This window comes from Anguilla rostrata, chromosome 1 (assembly GCF_018555375.3).
Source record: "Anguilla rostrata isolate EN2019 chromosome 1, ASM1855537v3, whole genome shotgun sequence".
In the NCBI taxonomy this organism is placed as follows: domain Eukaryota; kingdom Metazoa; phylum Chordata; class Actinopteri; order Anguilliformes; family Anguillidae; genus Anguilla; species Anguilla rostrata.
This window is the reverse complement of record NC_057933.1, coordinates 20924470-20949486: the sequence shown is the minus strand read 5'-3', so window position 1 is coordinate 20949486 and position 25017 is coordinate 20924470. Positions and strand designations below refer to the sequence as shown.

The 25017-nt window shown below is 38.7% G+C and overlaps 1 protein-coding gene across 1 annotated transcript; it reads right to left on the bottom strand.

Moving 5' to 3' along the window:
* Positions 1 to 12256: 12256 nt before the first annotated feature.
* On the bottom strand, positions 12257 to 18969 carry LOC135251738 (protein delta homolog 1). The gene is made up of 6 exons (XM_064329469.1): positions 18766 to 18969; positions 18275 to 18376; positions 17972 to 18035; positions 17332 to 17462; positions 17041 to 17182; positions 12257 to 15378 (listed from the first exon to the last, which is right to left on the bottom strand). Exons 2-6 carry the CDS (start codon positions 18345 to 18347, stop codon positions 14634 to 14636), a joined length of 1155 nt encoding a protein of 384 aa, XP_064185539.1. The 5' UTR covers positions 18348 to 18376; positions 18766 to 18969; the 3' UTR covers positions 12257 to 14633.
* Positions 18970 to 25017: the final 6048 nt, after the last annotated feature.

Below are 25017 nucleotides of genomic sequence, written 5' to 3'. Positions count from 1 at the left end.
CAGACATGCCCAAGTTAAATTACCACAGTTAATCCTGATGACAGCAATATGGAAGTTTTATTTGTATTTTTTCCTCGAAAGGAAGAAAATGCAGCTCTGGTTCAAAAACAAAACAGGTTTTTGCCATTTCTCTTTATTTTACCACTGCAAACTTTTTGTGACTTTTTACTGAGAAGAATTGTAATTTTTTTTACAATAAAGACAAACAGAAGTTTTCAATTGCGTTTCCTTAAACCAGTTCATACTAGCATTTAACAGCTGAACAGGGTCTCGTCAAAAGCTCTGTGGGAATGTCAGCGTTTTATGAATGGACTTGTCGGAGGGATATGGTCAAATGCACCTGGAGAAATGAACACCTGTCTGAAAATCACTGAGCTAATTTCGATGTGTTAAACGCGACAGACATTCTGTTCCGTGGCTATTTTAAAATGTGTGTTGTTGGCAGGATATTTTTAAAAAAGCATGTCAGGCACAAGTGAAATATAATTGGAATTCTGTAAATAGTTTGGAACCTTTTGTTTTTCATGCTCACATATTTATTTTGAACATTTCAATTCCTACGTACTGCCCTTATATAATGCAACACAATAAAATATTTTAATGTGAGCCAGCAGTTATTGAGATATTATCATTATTCTGCAGAAAGTACAGTATCTTGTCATTTTAAATACATTTCGTGTAACACAGAGAGTGATACAAAGTGCATCTGCACGTTTTGCATGCTTCATCAGTTTGTCCAGTTTAAATCTTTTTTTTTTTTTAACTCCCACTCGCAACTGCATGTTGTTGGGAATAATTGTGCTGTGTCATTGAATGAACGCCTTCGATCTGTGGCTTGCACCTGCGCTAAGAGTCTCTTGAGGACTTAGGGTTAACAGTGCTCAGGAGCAAAAATAACGGAACTGTCCTCACTTGCCCTCTCCTACTGCTGGGCACAACAAGAGGGCTCTGGCGGGCGGTTATACGGCTTGTGATCTGTTCACGTGCAAGTATGTGAAGCCTATTGGTGCTGATCAACATATCAACATAACCTTGAACCCGGTGGGAGGGCAAATTTTTCATTGTGTTTTACTTGGCCGATCGCTGTGGCTGACCCGGAGTGAGCCCGTCAGGCCCCTCGCATCCCATCATTTATTTATTTGCTTTCCGATTAATGTTTTATTGCCACTTTATCTGAATGTCAACCGCTCAGTAGTGTGTCACAAAAAAAAAACAGCTCATGGTTCGAATCTAAATAAGCAGGGCCTGTAATGCGTTGCATTGCAGATATCGTCGATGCCCTGCAGATTGTAGAAGGGAGGATAATGAAGCCATTTCGAGCTGCACAGCCTGAGTTAAACATCTGCAGTTTTATGAGGAGTTAACGGGCTTTCGAAACTCTTGTTTTTACTTTCGCTCTGCATTGGAATATTCTGCAGACCGAAGACAATAAAATTTACTCATCGCTGAGTTGTCAGCTTCTTTAAATCCTGTATACGTCCAGCTGGCTCCTCATTTCAATCAAATACATTTCAGAAGTTGGTGACCTTGCCCTTTAAGTGAAATTTGCCCAGATTGGTGTTTTAAACAGATGAGATTTCATTTGAGCAAGCAAAGGCCCATTTGGTAGTGCTGTTTCTGTTTTAGCGTAATTAGCAAGAGTGTGTTTTGCAATGTTGCTTGGAATACCTTTTGCAAAGTAGTTACTGAATTCTACTAGTGGAAAATAGTGCTCTTCTGGGTATTGAGTAACCGCATGGAATTAAAAAAATCTGTCAAAGGAAAGAAACAACAACAAGCCCTTGCGTAATGTTTGCTTTGGAAAATGAACTTAGAGTTTATCTGAAACACTGTGTTTGCCATGATGTAAAATACAGCTGCCATATGTTTGGTTTTTTGTTGTAAGTTTTGTTATAAGTTATGAGATTTGTATTCACATTTAATGATTTCACCATTGAAACTGCTACTCAGACTTCCCCCAGCCCATTCCCACTGGCAACCCCCCCCTCCCCAATGTATCCCTAATAATGCTATGTCCAGATTGGAACTTCAGTCTATGCTGTGTGAAATCACCTTGGATGACCCAGAGCAGAAAAATCTGGCTATTGCAGGAAAGTAGGCGTGAAAACACACTCAGCATCAAGGACGTCAACCATGCCCATAAAATATCCTGTTTTGTTCCGCTTTTCCTCCCTTGGCACCAGGACAGTGGCTTGCATCATGTATCAGAATGTAGTGACCCACCAGACTAAGCTGCACTGCAACATTTAGGGCGGGGGGGCGGACGGGTTCCCTTATTGTGTCATCATGTGACTACAGACACAGTCCATGCGCTTGCAGAGGATTTCACTACGTCAGACGTGTTTATGCAACACAATAATAAACAAAATAAGCATCATTCTTCCAGATCCACTTACGTCATGATAGGATTTTATGAGTAGATGGATGCACAGAGGTTGTTCAGAAGGCCTGAAGCTACTGACAGCCAGCTTTCTGACAGGCGTAGTGAAAAGTGTTTGGAAACTCATTATTATTATTATTTTTTACAGTGCTGGGTCATAGCAGTGGCGGCGTATCAATAAACTGCAATCTCCAGGTGTTACACGCTGCAAAGTCCAAAACCTTACCAGAGCCATTTTGAACAAGAACAAAAGACCTGGCTCAAACTCAGGACAACATCTGCAACCAAATGTCTCTGTTGCTTTGAACACAGGGGCACTCATTTCATCTACTTACTCGGTTTTCCGCCGCTATATTGAGTTATGGAACTACTCATGGTTTGGGTTGTTTTTGGCAGTAAAAGAGAGACATATTTGCTTTAATTCAGGAAGCTACAGGAAATGCTTCATCATCTATTGCTCAGACTTCCTATCACTGATCGCCAAAGCTATTTCTTGGAATGTTCAGGTTTTGTTGTCTTTTTAATTACTGTGTGATTTCAAAAATGTGCCGTCCTTCCATTTTTATTGGCCTTGCACACTTTTCTTAAACATCTGCTTACCATTAGGGCCTGGGTTATTGTGCATTCTACTTGTGTACAGAAAGAAGCTGAAAAACCAAATAAGCATCCTATTGTTTTTAGCCAGACTAACTACCATCCATACAATTTCCATTCATTTTATTCCCTCTCTGATTGCAAATTAGTTTTAACAGCGGTGTTTAACCACAATGCTGATTGAACCACTTCACTGCTTCGCAGAGGCCCTCTACGATTGGAACCTTGTTTTCTGCCGATATGAAGGTCGCCTTCTAAAGCTGACTCAACAGCCAAGTAGTGTCCCAGGCCCATAATGATGTGCAGATGCATAAACTGTGTCTCCATGCCAAATGGAAAAAAGAAAATCAGACTATTACCCTTTGCCTTCAGTCATCTCTGAATAATACACATAGCCATAATTCTGTGTAATGTCTCTCTCTGGCTGTGGTCATCTGAGTCATGCAACTGTTATCCTTAGGTTACTGTACATAACATCTGCTGCCTTTCAAGCAAGCGGCGAGGCTAAGCATGCGTCAGACTCATGAATTATCAGCCGTGCATGGCCGAGGCTGACGGTGCTTTTAGTTGGCTAAAACTTGCAATGTACTGTGTGAGAACCGTGTGTGCTAAGCGCCCGGGTGTTCCCGAGGAGAAGAGGCTGATCTGGGGGATGCGGGCCAAATGTAATGACGGCAAATGGCTGCTTTCTTGGCCGTGTGAGTACACAAAAAAAGATCCTCAACACACTCAACATATTGTAGTATTTAAGTGGGAGTGTGTGGTTCTGCCTGGTCTTTTTTTTTTTTTTTTTTTTTTTAGAATTCTTCCCATCAGCGTTATCCTTATGTTTTCATCATGAGATCAAAAATCAATAAAGTAAAAAAACCATCCCAAGCTATCTTTGCTCATTGATACCGAGACTGACAGAAAAAGCTATGTGTTTAAAAAAAAAATCTTTTCTGTAGTTTGCATTTCATATACTGCGGAACTGCTATAAAAGAGTAAATCCTTTTAAAATGTTCAAATACTTCCTGGAATAGGCTTTTATGGTGGTCCTGATGTGACAAACACAACAACACGTGTGAAATGCATTCAAACAAGCAGGAAATGGGAAAACAACAGGAAAAACATAAATACCAAATAGCTTAGCACAAACACATAGCCCGTGACATAATTACACATTTATGGTTAGCACATTTCTGTTTAGCACAATTTTCACCTTTTGCTCCTCACATCCTGATTTTGCAGTTGTGGGGTCCTTCAAAAAATTTCTTTTTTTTTTAAAAAAAGAAAAAAAACTTTGCATGCTCTTCTAAAGAAAAAAGCAGGGTTAGGATGTGTGCCTACACAGTACGTCAAAACAGCTGGTTAGTACATGGGACAAGAAGAACTAAATTGATTTCAAAAAGGTGCTTGCTCTCAAACCATCAAAAAGATATATGTGGGGACCTACAAACCATCAGTGCTCATCCACCTACTAATAGTAATGAAAGGATTAACAATATGTTTACTGCAGTTTATGCAGTTGTTGAGGTCACTGCTTCCAGAGTTAAATTGAGTTTGGATTAAAAATGGATAAACTTATAAGCTTATATTCTTAAAACATTTCAGAAGCTTAGTCAATTTGCAAAGAAATTTAGCAATTTCGGGTAAGTTTTTCCCACAAGATTTGAGTCATTTCTTGTCCTTTGATTTTGCTTGCATTCATTCATACTAGTTATTAACATCATGTGTCTGTGAATATTGTCCATGTTGCTTGAAAGCGTATACTGAGTCATTTTCTGTTCCTTGAAAACTTGATGGAGGGCTTGTCACGATGCGAAGGTGTCCATTGGTTCCATCATCTCTTTTTACCCCTTCTGTCCTTGTAGCTCAGTACTTTTTCTGTGGGAGGAAAAAAAATTCTTGTTTCACTCAAAATTGTAAGCACTTGAGACACCATGGTTATATATATCCACTGTTAAAATGTTTTAACTTTTGTTTAAACTTTTATAGAAATTTATTTTACTGCCTTGAACTGCTTCCCCAACTTTGACTAACTAAGATCTTCAGATGCTTGAATACTTGTATGCTTTTGTTACATAAGCAGAGACATTCTGGGTTTTATGATCAAAAGGACTCAGGTTTAGGTTAATAAGAACTCTTAGTCCTCACTTCAAAGGCCAGACAACACTGTGCCATTAATGACTGGAATCTATTTATACAGTAAAAAAAATGTAGTGATTGATTTTGCTGATCTCATAATGCTCACCTCACTGTTTTCAGATATAGTACCCAACTAAAAGATGTTATACTTTGACCTGTGTGTATATCAATGCATGAATCAATGAAGCTGTTCAACTGTTAGGAATTAAGAGGTTTGAAGACATATCTTCCAACAATAAATAAATATCTACCAACAACAAATAATGCTATGCAATGAGCCTAGTAGAACTGTAGTAGACTAACAGGCATGCAATGCAAAGAGCTTGTTGTTGTAGTAATGTGGATGCATCTGCGTATTAACAGGAAATCAGACAAAGTATTAGACAACAACCTGAATTCAACAACAACATTCCTTAACTCTGACATGTAAATATATATATTTTTAATCATTTCGCAGATCAACTGTTGATTGCTCAGCTGAATTTGTGGAACAAACAGAATTTTGTTTAAATGTGCATCAAAGTAATGGAAAAATGTTAATTGAATCCAGGCCACTAAAAGCACACATTTACTCAACTGTGAAGCTAATTGCTTGCTAAATTTTGGTATCCATGGTGGGTTTGCAAAGTTCACGTTCACATCCTGTTAATATGAAAAAAAATAAAAAGCCAAGAAGTCGTTTATGTTCATTAGGTTTTTTTTCTCCATTTTTATCCAAAACACAAAAACATGGTCCCAGTGTCAGTAACAGCAAACAATTTGAATGACTATTTTAAAAGCTAATTTAAAAGCTGTGCCAGAATTTCAGTTTTTACATTTTTTGATGCTGCTGATCAGTGTTGAGGGAGGAGACTATCTTTCATATGCAAGATTGTGCCTTAAGGGTGGCACGGTGGTGCAGTGGGTAGCACTGTCGCCTTACAGCAAGAAGGTTCTGTGTTCCGGTTCGGTTCCCGGCCTGCTCCTTCCTGTGTAGAGTTTGTATGTTCTCTGCATTACTGCGTGGGTTTCCTCTGCGTTCTCCGGTTTCCTCCCACAGTCCAAAGACATGCAGGTACATTACATTACATTACATCTATTTGGCAGATGCTTTTATCCAAAGTGACATACAATAATTGCATATCGAAGATCATTGGGGAAACTACAAAACACCAGTCCGAAAAGGTGCAATACTCATTATGCAACAGTTATCCATAGCCATGAACACATTAAGTCAAGTTCACACAGTAAGCATAGGCTAGAAAGTTATGGTAAGTCAAACTAGGGGGCATGGTGACAAGCTATAACATCAAGATAACAAAACAAATGCAATATAATCGCTGGATGGAGTTACAGGTGTAACATGAACGTGAAACAGGAACAAATTAGAAGGATTCAAGTGATAAGAGCGATCTTAGATAGGGAGTGCCCATAGAGTAGTGATAGTTAGTCCAGGAACAGTCTGAAGAGATGGGTCTTCAGACCATGGTGGAAAAGGGACAATGACTGATATGAACCTGATCCTGGCGGCGAGCGGTAACCAGTGGAGTGACCTCAGCTGGGGAGTGATATGTGAGAACTTAGTAATGTTGAAGACAAGTTGGGCAGCAATATTCTGAATCTGTTCTCCAATGCTGCCCCAAGGCTTTGGAATAGTCTGCCATTTTTTATTAGGTCTTCCCCCTCTTTTAAATCCCATATTAAGACACACCTTTTTACATTGGCATAATCTTAATGTCTGGCATGTGTTGTAGTCTTTGTGTATTGTATTTTATACCTTTTATTTTATTTATGTATTTTATGTATCTTTTTATCTTTCCTTGTACATCACTTTGGTCAACTTCTATTGTTTGTAAATGTGCTTTATAAATAAACTGACTTGACTTGACTTGACTTGTTTTAGTGGCTGTATGGCACAGGCTGACAGGCTTGCAGGAAGGGAGTTGCACTAATGTAGATGGGAAATTACCATATCCTGGATGAGTAGCTGAGTGGAATATGTGGTCAGGTATGGCCGAATCCTCCTGATATTGTACAGGAGGAATCTGCCGGACCATGATGTTGCCATGACGTACCCCTTGAAGTAGGCTAATTGGAGACTTTGGTATGAGTGTGTGAGTGAATGGTGAGTGAAGGGTTTATGTGCCCTGTGATAAATTGATACACTCTGTCCAGGGTGTATTGCTGCCTCTCGCCCAATACACGCTGGGATTGGGTCCAGCACCCTTCATGACCCTGCCCTGGATAAGTGGGTATAGATAATGAATGATTAAATTGTGCCTTATATCTCAGGTAACATTGATTGGTAAAGGCCCTAATTAAGCTTTTGTAAAACTGTTAATATAAGAGCACACAAAAGATGGCTGGTCTATATTACGCCAACAGGTCGCAAAGGTCAGGACTGCAGTATTGTGACCGCAGTATTTTCAGTACAGTTTAGTTCAATACAATAGTATTCCTAGCCCTGGCTGCTCATCTGGAAGTCATCTGCAAAACAGTGTTTATGCGTACTGCGGGCTTATAGGACAAGTGTACCTGTTTTAAAGGATATATGATATGCGTAGATGTATACATTTGAAGTGGAAACTATGACGGGAATGTTCTGAGTTCATTCAGTAGCTATGGAAAGACGTCTTCTTTCATGCAAGGTTGTATGATCGGCTTTGACCTCATTTCTTCCTCAGTCATATGACCTCAAAGGAACTCAAGGCAGTGGAGGACGATGAAACCCTATCTGTGAATCTTGGCCTGTGGCAGGTTAACAATCACAATGGGCTGTGTTATTTCCCAAACTTTGAGACCATGATCGATGTGATCATGCTGAGATACCAAAGCCCGTCACCACCCGCCCCAAGCCCCGCCCCCAAAGATTTGATGACTGCTTGAGATGAATGCTGCTTAGCTGTGATGAATGTATATGATGAGTGCTGGGTTATGTAGCTAAGCAGGCATAGTCATTCGTGAGCTGTTTACATCATATATGCTCATAATTCTATTGAATGATTGAACTGGCAACACTGGACAGAATGCGGTGTTCGGGGACACACTACACTAACTATATGGCAGAAGTACCTAATCTTTTCTCATTAAGTCTGTCTGTCCCAATCCAAGTGCCCTCTAAAGCCAATGTAAGACATTGTTGGATGAATCTCTTTAAGGGCTAAGAGGCACTTTTGTCAAGCAGACTGAACGTTCAGTGTGGTACACATTCTAGTTTGATTCAAGTTCAGGGGAGTTCAGAGCAGGCTGCTGCTTATAGGCCTGTCCTCTCCTGCCCTCCGTGGGAAAATCTTATGCATTAAAAATGGAACTACTTCAAGCAAAAATGCAATAATATTGGAGTCACTGATGATTTTAATAGTGGTTAAAAATCATTAGCTTATTCATTTGGAACACACATGCAGTATATTGTTGTTCATGTGCCATGAATCAGTCATGTGGTGACACTTATTCTTGACTGATTTATTGGCCCATTGAAAATAATTTATTGAGGGGCACAATAATTTTACTGTGCAGCACTAAGCCCTCCAGCACCAGTAATTACGGCGCACTGCCGATCTTGTTTAGATTACAGGTAAATCAGTATTTTTGTTGGATTATACTGTAGCTTTAATGAGAATTTGGACTCAAGTTCAACATGGAGCTGGGAGTGGGGATGTATGTATCATTTTAACCAGAAATATACAATGCCTTTGTAAGGCTATGCGATCTGCAGAGTCTCTCTGGCATGTCAGGAGTAATTTTGCATCCCAATGTTGTAGTGGAACATTGAACTGAATTGAACCCCATACTATCTGTTCCAAATGTACCCGAGGTTGTTGTGTTGAGTCTTACAACATAAGCTTTGTTTACTCAGCCAACTATCTGGAATAGTATTCTTCTCCCTTGATAGAAATGTCACTTTCCTGCCCAGAGGGTTATCTGGTACATTTTGCCAAGTTAAAATTCAGTGTGAAATTCTGATGTTCTCTTATAGAATGCAAAACAGCAGCAAATATATTAATCATAATAATCACAGCCAGAAAAGACAAAAGACACACAGTTTCACTCGGCATAAAAGCACCATTTCACTCTGCATAAATCCATACACATACACATACACATACATGTAAGAGTCATGACCATGCTGCTTTTGAAAAAAGGACATAACACAGCTTCATTGGTTCCAATGCAGTCATGTGACAGGATCATTAATGGATGTAGGTAGCAGTATCACATTGTGTTTAAGAAAGTGTTTTCTGTAGGTTAAAATACCAGACAGGGCACTGCTGTAGGGGCCTTGAGCGGAGTATAAAATTATTAGAGTAAACCTCCAGCTGTACAAATGAATGCATTCTAAAATCACATTTTATTATTCATATATTATATCATATATTTTATGATGATTATTATGGCTATTATGATCATTATTATTATTATGATTAGCGATGCAAAAATCTCAATCAGTTGTATGTAAACACTGCTAGGAATAGCAATATAAATCAATGGACACCTGCAGAAATATAACAGTCACAAGCTGGAGGTTAAATAAGAAATAGTGTAGGCTATCAGAGTGAGCTTTCATTGCAGCAAAAGGAAGTTGTCTCAGGAGCCCTACAATTTTATGGGGTATTGCTGACATCTATTGGAGTCTTACCAAATAGCAGTCTTGTAACATGCAGTATACCATTTTAATATTGCTACACCATGCATTCATTGTGTGTTACTTGAAACTGGATGCATATGGAAGTATGTTTTTATTGCCTCAATCATAAAAGTTCTAAAAGATAATTACTGTATGAGGTAACTGAAGCATATTGTATGATATCAAATGTCAGTAGGTTTCCATTTTCATTAGCAAATGTGCAAAAATAATGAATTAGATAACCTTATTATTATTATTATTATTATTATTATCATCATCATCATTATTATTATTATTATTATACTAGTCATAATATAGGGGGAGAGAGCAATTCACACCACAAGGTGGTAGCAAAGACCATTCCATGCAGGAAAATTCTGAATTCATTGCCATTTCCTTTTGTCCAGCAGAGTTGCACTTATTCAGTAGAAAGGGTGAAGATTGCTTTTGGCACATCAATAATCCCATATCCTCGGAAGATCGGCAAGAAGGTAAGCGCCTTACTGCTGTGTCCTCACACTCTTGTGTTCTCTGTACCGATTCTCAGTTGAAGCCTGTTGCTCAGTTTTCTTCATAATTAATGCGTTTTTTTCAGGGCATGTTGGATCTCCCTTTGTCCTGTCCCGATTCCAGGACCTATAAAATACAGCAGATGAGCAGATTGTCTGTCCCATCTCAGAATATTTATTGTCTGTAGTCCAAGTCCTATTTTTTGCCTGACTCCTGGCTCTGTCCAAAATTTATAATAGAAAGTGTAAAAATGAGTTTCCCCCACCTGGAGTTAATGCACCGCAATCCACAGAGACTCACCTGAGTATAAATGACCACTTTCCTGTGCCTTCTGCATGGCTGATACTGAAATTAACACATAGTTATTAAGTAGCATGGGGGATGCAAGAAACAGCAAGTAAGCATTGGAAATAGTATTTTCTCAAATTATATCCTTCTCAGGGCAACGTTGCATAAAAGACATTCTGTGTAACCTTATCCGTGGCTTGTTTGTAGGTTCAAGATGTTAGTATCTCTTATTTTGGTACAGTTTATGTACACCCTGAATAGCAACTAAAATTCATATATCTCAGATAATCTAAAACAAATAAACAACAAAAACAATAATAAAAATATTGCTGCAAGCAGTAATGTTGGGAGCGAAGCACCAAGGGTAATTGAGTGCAACAGAGTATTGAGTGCAATTTGCATTTTTCTGAAATTTCTGCTAAACAATAAATAAATGAAATTGTGCAACTATTTACTTGCATTCACACCACAGTTGTGTAGCTGGGGCACACTGCACGCTGTAATGGGAGAGGGAGAGTCATTTGTTCCTCCCAGCCTGGCTCATGCACATACAGTATAAGGTCCTAATGATGCTGGGGCCCCACCCATTTGCCCGTCTGAAGCTAAAGCTCTCCGGGCAGGTAACAGTTAGCTGCTGGGGAATCATTTTATGCATTTTAAAAAGGTGATCCTCTTTGCATGGAAGTGTTTCATGCAAATGCACAGCCTAATGAAAACAGGAATGTCATTATTGTTCTTTTGGGGAACCCGTTTTTCCTGAAAAGAGCCCACATTTGTTGTTTATTGTAGAACTAAAGAAAACAATGAAACAATTTGCAAGGCCATCACACTTGCAGAAAGCGTAATATAGCCAAATATCAAGGCTCAGGAGCTGCACGCTGCAGTTGTGTATGTGTGTGTGTGTGTGTGTGTGCGTGTGTGTGTCAGAGTGCCATTGGGCATTTAGACTTTAAAATCATAATTATGGCAACACCGCCACACCCTCGACAAATTGTCAAATATTTGGGCTGAAAATAACTGTTTAAACTGACTCAGTTAAGATATGCAGGCTGTCAGTGCCATTTCCTTCACAAAAATCCCTGCCAGACAATGGGCAGTAGGTGTTGGTGCCCAGGTGAAAATGTGTCGCTCTCTCTTCTGGCACTGACAGACGCTTTGATATGAATTGCTTGATCAAGCACTATCAAAACTAATTTCGCACATGTAATCGCTCAAAAAAATTCATTCACTGCAATCGTGTGAAGTTGAAGAAGGTCTTCGGATGAGGATGAAAAATTGTGGCTGTAGTAGTTATAGAAATGATGAAATAACTGCAGAGATAATGCCTCAGACATATTTTTCAATGAAACTTGGACTTTGAATAAACCCTGAAAATGCAGTGCGAGGTTGTGACAGCTACATGAAGGGATACTGATATGTGTCTGGGCTCTGCTCACACAAACCCCCAAGGCTGTGCATTCCCTGTGGATTCGATAAGTAAGAGGACACAGACAATGTGTGTGTGCAGTAAAAGCATACTCCAAATAGCAGAAGCAGGGGAAGGGTGCGTAGCCTTCTGAATTCGTCATGACAGAAGAAATTACATGTAGTATAAAAATATTGGACTTTATATTCCTTAAACTACTTTTTCAATTTTGTGTTTTGTTTTGTTTCACACATTTTTGTGATTTCCTCAGTGTGCCTGTAATATGCCTTGATATATATTTCCCTTATATAAAAAACCTCTATATTTTAGAAATAGAAATGTTGGAATTGATTCTGTTGTGTCCTTTATTTCAAGAAAATAGTTTTACATCATATGGTTTCATAATATTTTAGGTCGCTGTGGGTGCAGAAATCAATGCTGCAGACCTAAATAAAACCATGTGCAAGGCCATGATCCTTTTCGAAAACGTAATACAGCTTTATATGAAAGGTCACAAACACAAAAAGGTCACAAAAAAGGATGTGTGTGGGCGTGGGTACCTTCTGACTTATCAACAACGAGCTTAATCCATAGACCATTTTATGCATGGTAAATCTCTTCATGTTTTCAAAAGTTGACCTACATACAAAGTTAAAGCAAGTGAACTTACAGTTTTTGCAGTAATCTATCAACCTGCCATTCAGTTCATCTCACTTAAATCTTGCTCTGATATATTTTTCCCCATTGCTACTATCTAGCTATTATACAGCTGTTGAAGAAGCCATATTTAACACAACTTCAAGGGCCTGTATACATATCCAGTATTAGAAGATCATTTCTTTATGCATAATTTGACAGGCACAATGCTGATATACCCTAAATGATAACCTAATAGATAATTTAACAGGGTCAGTACTGCAGATAGTGGGAGGGAGTGGGCCTTAATCTCAATTGAATGTACCTTTGCAGCAAAAACAATCGATCCTCTACAAAACCAGAAAGGATGCATTTGATGTGTTCTTTGTATATTTTCACCTTCTAGCACCTAAACTCAAGTTTTTCCTGTTTCCATGTATCTGAGGAGCTCATAGGATGGGCAGAGAAAACATTGTATGCTAAGATCATGCCAATTCTTTAGGACGAGGCATTAAACCAAAATAATGTTTTATCTCTGGATTATTTTGCACATGTACAATTAAATTTGAAATCCTTCACCTGAGTACGGTACCCTGAGGAAAGCTGCCTGAGATGCATCGCATATGTTCTGCTCTGAGCCAAATGTATTAAAAACTTTTTAACTTTTTCAAATTCAGTCTTATTTTCAAATACACAAGGAGGTGTTCTTTAATACAGTGACCATGAAGAGTTTTAATCAGTCATACATAATTCCATTATATTAACACACACATGACATACATTCGGCAATAAAATCAGTAGAGTAAGTTTTTAAAAATCTTCAATATTCAATATATATGTACAGCACAATATGTGTATCCGTCTCTTTGTAATTCTTTATAATCTCTAAGGTTCATATTTCACAGGCTACTCAAAGCACAAAGGAAATAGTTCTTGTTCACTATTTGTATGTGTAAATAAATTTGTTTAAACTTTGCACTTAAATGTATACTGAATTTTACTACTATAAATGTAATTACACTTAATACAAATTAGCAACAACTGATTTCTTTCACAGAAAAAAATTCAATACAGTAGTTCATGAAAACACTCAGGTACACTCAGAAAATGCATGAAATGGTTGTAAGATCAGACAATAAGTGGAAATCAATAATTGTCATCACATGAAAGCAAAACCATACTATTTACTTTCTTAGCAAAATTATACTACTGGCTCTTGAGGCTGAAAAAATAGACATTAGACAATGTGCAATGATTTTTCAAAGCCTGTGGGATAAAGAGACATTGGTGTCTGTAGTCACCTACTGTACCGTATCTTATAATTCTTCCTGTTCTTCCTTCAGTTATACGTAGAATACAGTCCTGGGGTTTAGCCACTGCGCATGCCTCCAATATAAAGACACTGCTGGCCAAGGATTCCTTTGAGGATTATATTGCATTTGAGTCCTGCATGTGGATACCAGGAGATGACTGTCTACTGAATACGGAATAAGATTATTTCAGAGTATATCTGATTCTTGTTGCACCTAGGATAAATATTCCATTAAAATTTCAATACATTCATATTGTACAGTTTTGATGGTACTGCACAATATGGTGTATTCAGTGAGGAAAATAAAGCATTACGAAGGAAACAATGAACAATCTGTCCCCTTTCAAAAGTTCACAAAGCGTAAAAAGTAGGAAATATGCTGTATGCTTTGAGACGAGTTCAGTGATGCTTGTGTAATTGGATTCTCAGACCTATAACCCAGACCAGCAATCAAATTCATTATGTTTTGATGTGACCTCAACCTACCAATAGGATCAAATCTAACATAGAAAAATAAATAAATAAATAAATTTAAAAATCGGACAAATCCTTGCTTTTGTTCAATAACCTGTGGAATATTGGGTTCAGTCTTTGTGCGTACAGCATAGATTCCTACACGATTTAATCACATTATCACAAAGCATTAACGAGGCTATAGTTAAACCACAATAGGACTTAAACCGTTGTAGATCACCGCGTATCATTATTTCCAAACTGTGGGCCTTTGTGTTCCCCTTACAACATGGCCAATTGGCCACGAAGCAGCAGACATTGCAGTTTAGATTGACGTGTAGTGGTTTCCATAATTGGTCAGCTTGATTTTTTCGGGTAAGATGATGTTGACAGAATGCTCCTCACCGTTGCTGGCACTCAGCAGGTAGTCCCGCTGCTGACGCACCAGCTGGGTGTACTTGGCGTTGGCCATCCAGGTCTCGCAGCGGTTGAAGAAGATGATGCCCGTGGTGCCCAGGACCACCAGGCAGGTTAGCAAGCCCAGGACAGCGAAGCAGATCACCTGGCTGCGGGTGACGAGGGGATTGGGCGCCCGCACCGTCTCCTTCATGGTGATCTTCAGCAGCTTGCGGTCGGGGGGGTGCACCAACTTGTGAAACATGTGGGAGGGCAGGCTGTAGTGCTGTGGGCCGTGGTTATCCTCCCTGCCCGCCAGCCGGGCGGGCTTGGCTCTGTGCTGGGTGCAAGCGGGCCCCGCAAAGCGCGGCGGGCAGAGGCAGTGGACCGTGCCGTCGCCCCGGCTCAGGCAGGTGCCCCCGTTGGCGCAGGGGTTGCCGGCGCAGGGCGGCAGCGTGACGTTGCAGGTGGAGCCGGTGAACCCCGGCGGGCACAGGCAGGTGTAGGTGGCACCGTGGTCAACGCAGCTGCCGCCGTTGGCGCAGGGGCTGGGCTCGCAGTCGTCCACGTCAATCTCGCAGAAGTCGCCGGCGAACCCGGGGGGGCAGAGGCAGGAGGAGTGGGCCGCCAGCCCGTTGTCATCCGTGCAGGTGCCCTCATTCTGGCATGGGGAACTGCAGGAGCAAACAATGGGCTTTATCTGGATGATAATCTCATGTCTCAGCTACTTTCTCAAACCAGGCCTCCCTAAGGCAGTGATCCCCAACCTTAGTCCTTGGGGACCCCTGGGTGTGCTTGTTTTTGTTCCAACCACAATTGCAATCCCAGAACAAGCTGTTACATTTTCATGTTTAGAGGGATTCCCTCTTAACTCATATGGCAGAAATAGCTAAGCATGTCCTGAAGAATAAAAGTCCAATGCTATTGTGTTTATTGTGCTACATTCTGAATAATTATAGTAAAAGAGGTAACTAATGTATTTAACTCATCAAATTAAAGACTGAAGTGAATCAATAGGCTCCTAATTGGTGAAAGTGTTGACATATGGTCACTAAAACGAATTATTCTGTAGATAATTAAAAACTCAAAGACAAAGCAAATGATAACGAGCCAAACCTGCATTGTGTTAATAAATTTAAGGACAAACTTAAGAAATAACTTAAACGCACGAGTTCAACAGCCAAATTAGGGGCCGGTTGATACACCTCAGTCTTTAATTTGATGAGATAAATACATTTGTTGCCTCTTTTAATGGAATTAATTGCAAGATAGCACAATAAGCACAGTAAATCAAATTTAACAGTAAATCAGTTTCAGGTATTCAAAACAGTAGACATTCGGCCCATCGATGTTTACAGTCACCAGAATCAATCAATTGAACAAGCCCCCACATTTTCAATCCAATGGTTTGGTTAAACCTATTATAGTATAGTGGAAAGGACAGCATTGTTTCATATTTAAAGCTATGTTTGTGTAAGGCTTCAGACAATGACCTTATTTCACTAGTGCTCACGCATGCATTTGAAAGTACTGCAATGACGAACAGAGCAAACTAAGAGGATTAAATAGGCTTTTAATGTCGTGCTTCATAAATGATTTATTTATTACCATACCTTTCTATTGTATAAAAAATGGTGACATACTATTCCAGTACCACCAAATCTTTCAGGTCTGTTTTCGATTCACTCTGGTTCACTACCCTCGCACTTTCCAGTTGCTTTCGTTAGATGTAGTATTTTGGGTATCGGTGTGATACAGAATGCTGCTCGTTAATCCAGAATCACACAATGCTCCTTCGCGCGTTCAAGACTTCCATTTGCAGAAAGCAAATAATTCGTTTTGTTGCGAATGGAAACGATGTGCATTGATCTACATTGAATCGTCTAAATATGTAACAATTTCTCTACATCTCTTTGGTGAAATCAACTGTTCGCTATGGCTTTCTGTGAGGGAAACATTCATATTTTATAAAAGTATTGTGGATCGATTTATCGGTGATACACTGGAACAAGCTGACGAAATGGGGAAAGATGGATGCCAGTGCCACATTGGGGTGTCGGGATTTGCTTTAATGTTAAGTCGTTTTCCACCTCGCCAGTATCGGGCAAAACTGTTTCATTTTTTTCAGAGGTTTTACTATTCGTTGTAGGCTACCAGTTACTTTTAAGAAATACAGTATTCAGCAATGAGTTATTTTATCAGTGATATCGGTGAAAGCTTCTCGAAGAGATGTTTATATGTTTCGCACCGCTTGACATAAAAAAAAATCCATTAGAACATAGTAGGTAGAAATCGCCTAGAGCCGAAGTTATAAGTTAGGCGGAGAATTGCCTTACCCGTTGGCCATACATGGTCCTGTCCTCAGGTGGCAATTGTCCCCAGTATAACCGCGTGCGCAAACGCAAAAGTAACGCCCCTCACCGGTCTCAGTGCATGTTGAATTATTGGAGCAAGGCTTGGATGAGCAGGGGTGGATATCTGAAACATATTGCAATAGAAGAACCTTATTCGAGCCATTCAAAAGCAAAATATATTAAAATGTGTGTTTTTTTCCTTCTTAATTCTCAAGGAACGTAAGAGTCGCCTTTCAGTACAATGCTTGATATTAGGAATACGGGGGGGCTCACCTACGTCACACTGACTTCCCACCCAGCCCTCCTCGCAGATGCACTGCCAGGCTTTATCACACGACCCGTGGAGGCAGCCGGGGAAGGGTACGCACTGGTTGCACGTGGCACCCTGCCAACCTGGTCTACATCTGAAAGCAGGGGCAAAAGGCTCAACACCATAGTCAGGAAATTACTGTGAATGTTTTAATCTGCTATACCTGTATCATGCTTGTTCTTATTTATTTACCCGACCGCTCATATAACAGGCTATGTGTATACACCAAGGAATGTACCGTGCAATCACCACAGTAAAATGTCAGAATTTAATTTTAGTATATATGATATTACCAAACCAAAAATAGGTATTCTCCTGGGTTATTTTATTTATTCGCCTGCGAGTAGGCTATATAAATTTCAAGAAATGCTAACAAATGGTTATCTACATAGCGTGTACCTATCGATTTGGAAAATATGTCTTTGTGTGCGTGTGTTTGCGTGTTGGCTATTTATATGGTATACTATATTATTTATTTTTCGGTCTTCATTAGAACATATGTATACTTTAATTTGAGAAAATTACAATTTCATAGGTGTTTTATATGACGCAAATATGCTTACTTATATTTTACAAAGCGCAAAATACAAATATTGTTCGTACCTACATTCTCCAGCCTTTTCACAGAACCCATTGTTTGGATCGCAACCCGGGCTGCATTCAAAACCTTTTCAAAATATTCAAAAGTATAAACGATTACTTCGTGGCTTACAATACATCGAAATATATTGCCAATTTTATCTGCTATACAACTTTATGGTTTCAAACAAATACTGGACGTAGGCTTGCTGTTAGTCTTAAAATATTTCGGCAGAAAAGACACGTGAGATTATATATTGCGTCTCACCACAATCCGTCTTCATTATTTTCCATTGTTAACTTAAGTTAAAAGAAACACTATTTTACCATTGCTGATACCAGTGATGACAAGGATCGATAAACAGGAGGCAGTAAGGGACTGGAGACCACGGAAATGCATCCTGAGATTTGGGTTAGATGCGCATTTTCCTGCAAGACATGCATTTATCAACAATGAAGTACAGTGAACCAAGAGACTCCTTAGTAAGACTGATTTTTTCTTATATAACAAACACGAGGTTTGTAGGATAAGATAACCTACTCTGTACGGATAGATTTTACAATACCAAAGACTCTAGTAGGTATCAGTACAGATTGGTCACGGAAAGTTTATCGTTATCACACAGATTACTGTATCAACATAAAAACGGTCAGAATTTTTTTTTACCCATGTAAAAAGGGTCTTTACACATGCACGTACACAAACAGACCCACACGCACGCACGCACGCACACACACATGTGAAAAATAATGTTAAAGTCGGTTGGATACACGTTTCACCAGTCTGTTTGGTCAATTAAAAAAATTAAGCAAGTTACCTATGCCTCTTTATTGATCCTCCTCCTTCTGGTGTGAAACATTTTGCTCTCGCTCCAGTTTAGTATTATTGCCATGCTAAATCACTCAGACGAGTAAGGAAATAAAAAAAAATTAAGTGTGGAGAGATAATCGAGTGCACGGGTTAGCTCCGTTTCATCCGCGCTCTACTCGAGACAGACTGCACGCGCCTCCTACCGAGTTTAAACGGAGCTGTCCAGCACTCCAACCTCCTGAACGCATGCGCCATTCTTCCAATACGGATATATTGTATGTAAAATGGCTTTACAGTTATTACACTTTTGTAATACTGAACACTTCAGTGCAGGGTTATATTTGATTTCATTCATAAGGCTAAATTCACTTCCTAAATTGGAGATGGAAAAGTTATTTTACTGCTATCCTCAGTCTACATATGAAAACCATCTAAAATGTTTTGAGTTGGTTTGGTTGATTGAAAAAGAATATGTCCATCAGCCTTTTAAGGGCCATTGGTGACTGCACTACACATTAAAAGTATACACTTCCCAGTTGATAACTGTAATAATATAGTAGCCTATATACCATGGTTTATGTAAATATTCCATTCTGATTGGCTGATGACTGTGGGCAGATGATGCATACAACACCTTCTCACTTTTGTGAAGATCCATATTATCACTCCCAAACATTTACACTGTAAACATCTATGCTGGAATTCTGAGTTGTCAAAGCTGGATTCCAAATTCTACCATAAATGGTCTGTAATAAGTCTATCATAAATCAGCAACTCATCTGCTGATTTGGTGAAATTACTGTCCATTTTATGTCAGCTGGCCTAAGAACCTAATTGAAATGCTTTCTTGTAGGCTGTCATTTCAGGTACCTTCTCAGTTTTGTGGAGTGACTAGAGCATTGTTAGCACATGGACATATTCCCTATCTCAAATGAACCCTGTAGCCCCATATACAGGATAAACAGATCATTATAATTGAAAGTATCTGACAAATCCTTGGATTGAAAATCACCCCTTACTATTTCTTCCATGCATATTCATATCCTTTTGTTTCTATGTATTCCAGCACCAATCTTCTATTATCCCATCAAATCCTGTGGTGTTCCTGCTTTTAAAGTCAATAATAGGCTTAGCTGCAAGGCACAATAATCTTTTGTTGCAGAATCTAGACTGTTCTGCTGCACTGTAGATCCTGGAAGGGTTTTTTTTTTTAGAAGAAATGATTCCAAGCCATTTCTTTCACTTACAGACTTACAGACTTCTGTTAAATAAGCAGCATTGATGGGACGCACAAAAGCTTTGGAGTTCTGGAGGAACAGTTGCTACATTGCGAAATGGAAGCCACAAAGGGCTTAACATTAGACACTGATTACAGTGATAGTGGCTTAATTCACAATAATTTCCACAACATTGAGCATCCTAAATCTAAAGCTTTCAAAATGAGCTTTACCACAAATAATTGTGTATTATGTAACACTGAAACAATATGAACTAAATGTATTGTATGTATATTTTCTTTCTTATAAATGATTTATCCAATGGCTATTCAGCCTGCAACTTTCACTGGTTATTGCCTCATACATTTTGTTTTACTAGTTCAAAGCCTTTTGGGATAACCATACTATCCATTGTAATCAATGTTGGCAGGAGGTAAGAAAAGACAAAAAAGGAAGAGATTTGAGACAAACTCATGGTAAGACATGTTCATAGAAATGATCAGTAAGATGTCCAGCACAACTGCTTACACATTGCACCATAAAATACCTTGTTTCCAGCCTTGTCTATTGTCAGTATTGAAGAGCAAAGCTTGCATCAAGGGTTTCTTTCAGGAAGGTGGCATTAGTGAAAGCAGGGACACACATTTCTTCATGTAGTATATAAACTGTATATGCCCTAGAGATATAGATTTATTTAAGAAGTCAAATAATTTCAGCTCATTATCATTTCCCAGCACCTCTAGTGGTGGTTTAATTGTATCACCCGGAGACAATGTTCATTTGCCAGACAATTATCATTCAGTGCTTGAAGGTAAATGAAATGACAATGAATATATTACCCTATTTTGTTAAATATTTTGGAATGGATGTTGTGCAATATGCAAAATGATAATGCATATTGATCTGGTTTTAGCATTATTCAAGTGAGGAGGACTGACAAATGTGTTATTGCTCATATTAATAATTGCTTGTCACATATACACTCACTATAAGGTCAGGTTTAAATTTAAGATAAGCTGTTCCTTCTAATAACCACTTTCAAATAAGGTGCAATTATGTTACACTTAAAAACAATTACATAGCAAAATGCTTTCATTATTATGATAAATACATTATTGTTGAAATTGTGTTAATTAAACCTATACTGCTGTTGCTCCTCTTTCTGCTGTGATGTATGCAGTACATAATGTCATACTAGTATTATAAGTTGCTTCGGATAAGAGCTTCTGCCATCATATACTTAGCCCAAGTTTTATCTCTTTTATCCATATTTGCGACTTGCTCACATGTATCTGCTAAACAATTTGTTTTCTATTATATTATATTATATTATATTATATTATATTATATTATATTATATTATATTATATTATATTATATTATATTATATTATACAAAACTACAACACAATTGTAAAGCACACAGATTTGGCTCTAGCATGGAAGGTTGCAGAGAAAGTTTGTTTAAATAAATGTTTCTTTTCTGGAAATCTCCCAGCCCCACCCCCACCCAACACATCTTCCTTACACCTCTCAGAGCAGATGAGGAAGCACAATTCAAATTCAAATTCGGAAGACAATTATATAGCCTAGACATGGCATCTACTGTTTTTACATCCATAAGACATTGCTGTATTTCACGCTAGAACAACTTTAATTTATAGCACACAAGATATTCCAGGACTATGGAGGCTGGGTCATGCTTCTGAACCTTTTTATATTGAGGCTTATGTGTATCATTTCTCATCACTCACTCCCTGAACCAACAAGAGCAGATGAACAGCAGGCTGTATTGTTCTTCTTTTTTGAATTGTCAGGATTTGTCTTCCATATATCCTATAGAGGTGGGAGTTTGCCATTTTTAATGGGATATTTACTCAAAAGAGGTAGACAAAATGAAATCTTTATTTTTTTTGTCAATCATTATGTACAGTATTGTTTAAAGAGGGAGCAAGTATGTGATTGTCAGCAGTTGGAGACAGAAGTAACGCAGACTGAAACCTGAAAGTTTTCCTAAATTGAGCCGATTGTTGCAATGAACAGAACAAATCCTCCAAACATAACAGCAGTTCCCTTAATCTTTATTAACCCCACTGAGCACATTCTCTTCAGCATCATCCTGACTGATATATACACTAAGCTAAACAGAAATGAGCTCACCAGCAAATGCACAGAACATGCATGAATTAGCCAACAAAAGCACAGCAGCTAGCCAGTCAAACAAAAACAACAAACAACAATAAACAGTGTACATCAACAAAAATGTACCAGCTAGCCAACCAAGTGCCTAGGCCACAGCCAATACTGAGATCAAAATAATGCTTAGCCAGTAGGGGCATGCCAACTAGTCAGAATATACAATTACCATTATGACTTTGGGAAATGTTAGACTACAGCTATCATAACACTAATTTTTGAGATATCAATAGATGGAAAAAATATCTGAACATTTCAGAGAAAATGGGAAACTGCCATGAATGGAAAACCAGCAAGTTGTTACTCATTCCATTGTCATTGGATGGTATCGCTGTCAATCTGATATGAATACTGAGATTGATGTTCATAGCTCCAGTCCTCTGCATGGTCAATGAGGTTTGAAATGTGCACATTCAAACATTTTGAGGATGGGAACAGACACCATCAACATCATGAGACCATATCCACAGTTGAGGGTAACACAGTGTCAGTCATCAGCCTAGGCTATTTCTGCCTTGGATATATAAAATACTTTTCCTTCTTGTCACCTCTCAAATTTTAGCTTCTAGGATCTAGGATTTGTGTCTAACCCAAAACTGATTTCCTATTCTACTCCACTTTGCAAGCATTGTACTTGTACAGTTCCTGGCTGAGATAAATATAGCAGGCTTAAAGGTGAATTTAAGTGGAAACACTTAGGAACTTGCAGCTCGTAAGCTTACTCCATTATCCTGTGACCTGCGAAAGTATTTTCCTAAAATGGGGGCACAAACACGCGTAAAGGCACACTTGAATATTCATCAGCTCATCAGTGCCAGTGTCAAATGTCCTTGTTACTTTCGGTACATTCGGCCCCTGTTGACAGTCCAGATGGACTGCTTTTTTTGGCTTTTGCAACAGATCACAAAGGAAGTAACTGCTCTCATTAGGAACGATGAATGGCTATCATTCAATGGACGTGTGCAGCAAGGCCAATGTTAGTGAATAGTTTTCTGTTCTTCATTCTGATCTTGACTAAAGCCAGTCGGGTAAATTACATGATTTTAACTAAAGCTTCTAGAGATGCAGAGAGCTGGAATAGTTTATTCTCACAAAAACATATTATATTTATCAGTTTCATTAAAGTAAAGCATGCATGGTATTTCAATATGGTTGTAACTGCTGCGATTCAGTTTTTTTAAAAATGTATTCAGCTATGGAAAATCCAGGTCAGTCTTCATATACTGTATAATCAGGCATTTTCTTAATTACAGACAGGAAGCAGGTCTGAGTGCTCTCTTTGATGCCCATGATGCAATGAGTCTGTTGGAGCGATTCCTTTTGTAAGAGAGATATGATCCCTACCATATATGGTAAATATTGAGCTGCATCCTGAGAGGAAAGGTTCAGTACAAATTAGCCTGACTGCTATCCTCACATCATTTCTCTCTCTCTCTCTCTCTCTCTCTCTCTCTCTCTCTCTTTCTACAACCTTTACATACCCCTGCTTCCACAGAAATATTAAGATGCCATTTGTGGGTCAAATTACAGATAATAATATTCAAATTACAGGGAAATTTTTATTTGGCAGAAGTCCCAGAAGCTTTGAGAAAATGTTCCCAACACATTTCTCCACCTTCCCGAATGCCCTTCGAATAATCTTTTAATATTATGCATACTGCAGGAACGGTCATTGTTGTCATTTATAAGGGAATTATAAATACGTATGTTTATTTTTTGTGATTTTATTTGGGAAATGTATGACTATGGCATCTCAATGCTTACATTATCTGCATTCTTGAAGTATTATTGACACATATCCCCCATGATGTTTCCATGAACAAATATAACCATCAGGGGATGGTAACTGTAATTTTGCATGTGGAGTTAACAGAAATTACTTTGAATAATACATATGTTCTAACACACCTAAATTGGGATCTATGTAAGCTCATCTAATGATCCCTATATATAGCTGGGTGTTGCATTCAAGTTCCTAATGGTCAAATGCATACATAATGGAACATTTCCTCCTGATTAAGAGATGGAGCTCTGATGGCAATTAGGTGAATAAAGGATAAAGCACAGATTAAGCACAAGGTCACTCACGGCAGAGGAAAGGCTCATTCTTTTCATAACTAATGAGGAATTAAGGACCATTCGTTGCAGTAGTATGAATTCAGAAGGATTTTGGGCCCTGTCATTTTAAATTGCCGCAGGGCTTTCATCTGTCCTGGTTTATGTTTTTGAAACAGCTGAAACCAGATGCCTCAGACAGGTCCAAGAGGCATTAGTCACCATTACTCCTGGATAAACACTCACTGTCTGGTTTTAAGACATATCTGTGGAGCTATTCCGCAACACTCAAGTCATCTTTTAATGGAGGCTGCCACGAATCAGTGCCCTTGAATTTGATTTCTATCACATCAGCAAATCAAGCATAGACAAGACAGTTCTGTGTTACCGTGAAGGTTTTCATAATGATTTGCTTAATTACAATAAACTACCATGATTAGATGTGAATGCACTCCTTACTAGAGGAAATGAGTACTAGAGGAAACAAGTGGAATTAACTTTGAATGTGGACATTTCTTAGTGAGTGTGACTCTAATGAAGAGGGAAGTTTTGTCTCTGAGAAGCAACACTTAGCAATACCCTGATACTGTTAATGGAGCTAGACCCTGATACTGGTCAGGGAGCAAGACCCTGATACTGGTCAGGGAGTAAATGAGTGACAGGTCTCTTCCTTGGCCATCACACGAATACACTGTCAGCTAATGATGTGTGTGATACCTTTTACTGTTTTCTTTTAATTTAATTTTATTTAGTTAGTTTTTTAATTAGTTTTAATTGTGAAGCACTTTGTGA

Bases quoted from the DNA above. Each gene is read 5' to 3' on its own strand.
- LOC135251738 (XM_064329469.1), bottom strand. From the start codon at position 18,347: ATGCATTTCCGTGGTCTCCAGTCCCTTACTGCCTCCTGTTTATCGATC. The intron at 18,036-18,274 runs GTAAAATAGTGT...TATTTTGAAAAG, and splicing joins CATCACTGGTATCAGCAATG to GTTTTGAATGCAGCCCGGGT. The intron at 17,183-17,331 runs GTGAGCCCCCCC...AATATGTTTCAG, and splicing joins GGGAAGTCAGTGTGACGTAG to ATATCCACCCCTGCTCATCC.